The following is a 1,501-nucleotide window of genomic DNA, read 5'->3' as shown; positions in this document are numbered from 1 at the left end:
GAGCAAGTTTTCAAAGTGGCCTCCTCAGACCTGGTCAACATGGGCATCAGCGTGGTTAGCTACACCTTGAAGGACATTCATGATGACCAGGTGAAAATATACAGTTGAGGCAGGCTTGGTGGCTGGAGCTCATCATCCCATCCCTGGGGATAGGTTGTGGGAACTAAGGCAGAAGGGATCCATAGGTCATCTGGGCTGCATTGTGAGTTCCAGGCCAGACAGCCAGAGCTACGTAATAGAGAGACCCTGTCTGGGAAAGCAAAGAACAAGTTTAGTGGTAAAGCACTAACCCAGGTGGCGTGCTGGGCCTCTGGTTCAACCCCTGCACCACAGAGCAGACAGAAGCCTCGACTCCCTCTTTCAAGCCCTCCCAAGACTCTGTTTTCGTTCTCCCACAGGACTACTTGCACTCTTTGGGGAAGGCTCGTACAGCGCAAGTCCAGAAGGATGCTCGGATTGGTGAAGCAGAGGCCAAAAGAGATGCCGGGATACGGGTGAGGGAGATGGGGGCTTCTTGGTCTCCGCTGGCTTGTTAGACACCCAGTGGACAAGGGCACAAGGGGGTTTGGAGGGTCCAGCTGGGTCATTGGGGGTGACAGTAGAGACATCTGGCGGAGAGCAGGCCCTTACCCTTTGGCCTTTCTCGTTAATCTGACCTAGGAGGCTAAGGCCAAGCAGGAGAAGGTGTCTGCCCAGTGTCTTAGTGAAATAGAGATGGCCAAGGCACAGAGAAACTATGAGCTGAAGAAGGCCACCTATGACATCGAGGTCAACACCCGCCGAGCACAGGCTGACCTGGCCTATCAGCTACAGGTAAGTGGACCAAACTAGGCGTGTCTGGGCTGCCCAGTACCCTTCTCTCTTCTGTCTGGACTGGGAGAGACTTGGATCAGTTTTGACCCATCTTCCCCATATGATCGGTGACAGAAGAGTCTCGGGCAGAGGCAGGAGAGGAAGCTCAGTTGGCAGACATGCTCAGTGGCACACATGTGACCCCCGCACTCCCCATGCCGGGGAGACAGAGACAGGTAGATCTTGGGGGATCACCAGTCAGCTGGGCTAGCATGAATCGTTGAACCTCAGGCCAGTTGTCTCAGTTTAAAGGTATCCCAAACACACATGTACATGCACACCTGTACATGCATGTGTATATGCACACGCATGTAGAATAGAGCATTCAGCTGAAAACCTCCCAAAAAAGAGCCGGGCGGTGGTGGCACACTCCTTTAATCCCAGCACTCAGGAGGCAGAGGCAGGCGGATCTTTCTGAGTTTGAGGCCAGCCTGGTCTACAGAATGAGTTCCATGACAGCCAGGGCTGTTACACAAATATACCCTGTCTCAAAAAACAAACAAAATAAGAAAGAAAGAAAGAAAGAAAGAAAGAAAGAAAGAAAGAAAGGAAGGAAGGAAGAGCAAGCCGGACGATGGTGGCGCACGCCTTTAATCCCAGCACTCGGGAGGCAGAGGCAGGCGGATCTCTGTGAGTTCGAGACCAGCCT

General features: G+C 52.9%; 1 protein-coding gene across 1 annotated transcript in view; it reads left to right on the top strand.

The window, feature by feature from the left end:
- Flot1 (flotillin 1) overlaps positions 1-1,501 on the top strand; it is an 8,354-nt gene that overhangs the window by 1,502 nt on the left and 5,351 nt on the right. Inside the window, exons 6-8 of the mRNA XM_005370755.2 lie at positions 1-90; positions 399-494; positions 661-813. The exon at positions 1-90 is cut by the window's left edge and continues 9 nt beyond it. Of these exons, the coding sequence (XP_005370812.1) occupies positions 1-90; positions 399-494; positions 661-813 (339 nt within the window). The remainder of the gene's footprint in view (positions 91-398; positions 495-660; positions 814-1,501) is intronic.

This window comes from Microtus ochrogaster, unplaced genomic scaffold (genome assembly GCF_000317375.1).
Source record: "Microtus ochrogaster isolate Prairie Vole_2 unplaced genomic scaffold, MicOch1.0 UNK87, whole genome shotgun sequence".
NCBI lineage: Eukaryota > Metazoa > Chordata > Mammalia > Rodentia > Cricetidae > Microtus > Microtus ochrogaster.
Note: the sequence above shows the minus strand (reverse complement) of the source record. Positions and strands in the feature narration are given on the sequence as shown.